Source organism: Myotis davidii, unplaced genomic scaffold (assembly GCF_000327345.1).
Source record: "Myotis davidii unplaced genomic scaffold, ASM32734v1 scaffold233, whole genome shotgun sequence".
Lineage (NCBI taxonomy): Eukaryota > Metazoa > Chordata > Mammalia > Chiroptera > Vespertilionidae > Myotis > Myotis davidii.
In genome coordinates, this window is record NW_006285917.1 from 2,052,963 (window position 1) to 2,056,443 (window position 3,481).

The window sequence follows — 3,481 nt, forward strand, 5'->3', positions numbered from 1 at the left end:
TCCCCCTTCATACACATCTGCGCCAGGAGCTCCTCTTGCCCCCCTTTCTCAGCAGCCATGTCCAGGCAGTCCACCATCACTTTTCAGACCGGCAGCCGCAGGGGCTTCAGCACCACCTCAGCCTCCGGGCGCCCTCGCTTCAGCTCAGCCTCTCTGGCCCGCACCACAGGGGGCAGTGGAGGGCTGGGAAGAATCAGTGGTCCAGGGGCCAGCTTTGGAAGCCGCAGCCTCTACAACCTAGGGGGGACCAAGCGGGTCTCCATCAGTGGGAGTGGCAACAACTTCAGAAGTGGCTTTGGTGGTAGGGCAAGCAGTGGGTTTGGGGTCAGCAGTGGCTTTGGCTATGGAGGTGGAGTGGGCGGGGGCTATGGGAGTTCTGGCTTCCCTGTCTGCCCCCCTGGAGGCATCCAAGAAGTCACCGTCAACCACAGTCTCCTGACTCCCCTCAACCTGCAAATCGACCCCACCATCCAGCGAGTGCGGAAAGAGGAGCGAGAGCAAATCAAGACCCTCAACAACAAGTTTGCCTCCTTCATCGACAAGGTGAGCCAGGAGCTGCTTCTGCTCCATTGGGTTGGGCTGGCAGGACCTCTTGGAGTGGCCCCTGGATCAGAGGAGAAGCAGCAACGCAACAACCTCCCTGCTAAGCACATCTGATTAGCAGGTGCCTTCCAGTGGGGTGAGATATTTACAAGTGGGACCAGCTTGCTCCAAGGGACCTTGTGAAAATTTCTCTGTATCCTGCTTGGGAGCGATGTGGGCTGGTTCAGTCAACACCAGGAAGGTTAAGTTGTTCTTTGCAGGAGGAGTTTCCACTAAGCCAACTAACCTAACCCAGAGCAGGCTTTGTCGAGACTGTCAACCCAAGAATAGAGGCTCCCCATAAAGGCTCCAAGCCCCACTATACTAGTTCTATGGAAGCCCCTGAGCACTGTGCGGTAGCTTCAAGGGCTTTCTCATCTTGACTTGGAGTTGTCAATTAAATAGTTGGTGTATGGGTGTCTTGTGAGAAGTATACTTTTCTTCTTTCCCTCATTAATTGGAGTATCTGGCTCCAACTAATTTCTCAAGTCTCCCCAGTTTCTCAGGATTTCATTCTCTTCTTTCCCATTGTAGGTGCGCTTCCTGGAGCAGCAGAACAAGGTCCTGGAAACCAAGTGGAGCCTCCTGCAAGAGCAGGGAACTAAGACAGTGAGGCAGAACCTGGAGCCCTTCTTTGATGCCTACCTCAATGACCTCCGCCGGCAGCTGGACAGCGTCACCAGTGAGAGGGGCAGGCTGGACGCTGAGCTGAGGAACATGCAGGACGTCGTAGAAGATTTCAAAGTCAGGTAGGTGGGAGATGGGCTTCTGGTCCACGTAGTCATCTCTGGGTGCAAAAGAGCAAATGCGAGTATCAGCTGGGAGGTTTGGAACTTGCAGTCATTATCCCATAAGATGAAGACAGCATGGTGGGAGGTGGCAGAGGTACCCCCATCCCATGTATCACTATTTATAAGAAGCCTATTCTTCCCTGTCTACACAACTACAAAGGGGTATCTATATCACCTAACAGAATATTGTTACTCTGGAAAGCATAATATTATTTCAAGGTGAGCATGTGATTTAACTCCACTGGGCACGGGCTCTATTGTTAAGATGGCTTGCATTTCCCAGGATGCACACTAGAGTAAAATGAGGTAACCTGGGCCACCTCGGGCAGTGGTTCTCAACCTGTGGGTCGCGACCCCTTTCGTGGTCAAATCACCCTTTCATAGGGGTCGCCTAAGACCATCCTGCATATTAGATATTTACATTACGATTCATAACAGTAGGAACATTACAGTTATGAAGTAGCAACGAAAATAATTTTATGATTGGGTCACAACATGAGGAACTGTATTTAAAGGGCCAGAAGGTTGAGAACCACTGTCCTCAGAAGGCTAAATTTGACTGGCGATCACCCAGGCCACAGTTGGTGAGGTATCCAGGGGGAAGAGGTAGTCCTCACTGACCCTTTAGCTGCCTTACCCTTGGTTTCTGAGTTAGAGCTACACTTCTTGCTAAAAGCATACTGCTCAAACAGCTGCCCTGAGATTCAGTGAAAATATACCCAAATGTACCAGGAACACTGTCCTGAACAAAGTTTACAGCAGGCGCTTGGGGCAGCAAAAAATTTTTCTTAATATATTTTTATTGATTTCAGAGAGGACAAGAGAGGGAGAGAGAGATAGAAACATCAATGGTGAGAGAGAATCACTGATTGGCTGCTTCCTGCACACCCCACACTGGGGGTCAAGTCCACAAACCAGGCATGTGCCCTGACCGGGAATCAAATTGTAACCTCTTCGTTCATAGGTTGATGCTCAACCACTGAGCAATGCCAGCCTAGCAGAGGCAACAAAATTTTTTAAATTCGAATTGTACATCTCTAAGAAGATAGAGTTGCATAAATACATATTTCTATTTCCGTAAGTTCCATGCTCACCTTCTAGTCTTACAAAAGAAAGAAGAATGGGGGGGAGGGTCAGGTAACCTTCTAACAGAAGAAATTATTCTCCTTTTATAGGAGAAGTAGAGGTTAAGTAAATCACCCAAAGTCACGCACAGGGCACAGGCGAGCAGAAGAGCTGGAGGGGATTTGAGGTCTCTTAACTCTTGTTGCACCAGCACCCTCCTCCTCAGCCTGGGAAGAACTCCATCAAAGCCTTGTTCAATAGCACACCCCCTTCCTCTGCTCACAGGTATGAGGACGAAATTAACAAGCGCACTGCTGCTGAGAATGAGTTTGTGGCCCTGAAGAAGGTGGGTGGAAATGTCTTTCAAAGGAGAAGATTCAAAATTGAATCTTGGAGTGTGGGGCGACCCAACCCTTGGCCCACTCAAGAAATGTCACATGACCTGGAGAATATTTGGAGAGTTCAAACCTGCCAAAATGCTCCCTCTGTATTTATGCCCCACTGCCCCTGCTTAGGGTTTTGTTAGCCCAGGGAACTCAAACCTCTAGTTCTTGCCCCACCCTCACCCCCCAACCCCAGATGCAGAGTTTGCTAAAATCCAACCTAGAAAGGCCAGCGAGGAGTCTGCTCATCTTCTCTGGGACTTGCTGCTTGTGGCTGGGGTCTCAGAGGAGCACCCTGTGCTGTTGTTCCAGGATGTGGATGCTGCCTACATGAACAAGGTGGAGCTGGAGGCCAAGGTCAGCTGTCTGACCGACGAGATCAACTTCTTACGGATGCTCTATGAGGAAGTAAGAGCCTGCAGATGTGTTTATCCCTCCTAGGTCTGGCCTCTGGAAAGAAAGGGGTGCCTCAGAGAGCATCATACCCATAGTGGCCCCACCCGCCATTGTGCTCCAGGTGCTCCAAACTAGGGTTTGGAAGGTCAGGAGACCCAGGAGAACTGCTTGAAATCTTGCCACACTAAAGCCTACCCCAGCTGTGGGGCTTATGCTCCTGCCCCAGAGCATATTGAGGAAAGAGTTCTGATTCTCGAATCCCAG

At 50.3% G+C, this 3,481-nt stretch overlaps 1 protein-coding gene across 1 annotated transcript in view; it reads left to right on the forward strand.

Annotated features, from left to right (window-relative positions):
- The window catches only part of LOC102760614 (keratin, type II cytoskeletal 75), a 10,766-nt gene continuing 7,285 nt past the window's right edge, over positions 1 to 3,481 (forward strand). The window contains exons 1-4 of the mRNA XM_006757042.2: positions 1 to 543; positions 1,117 to 1,331; positions 2,724 to 2,784; positions 3,134 to 3,229. Of these exons, the coding sequence (XP_006757105.1) occupies positions 58 to 543; positions 1,117 to 1,331; positions 2,724 to 2,784; positions 3,134 to 3,229 (858 nt within the window). The 5' untranslated portion in view covers positions 1 to 57. The remainder of the gene's footprint in view (positions 544 to 1,116; positions 1,332 to 2,723; positions 2,785 to 3,133; positions 3,230 to 3,481) is intronic.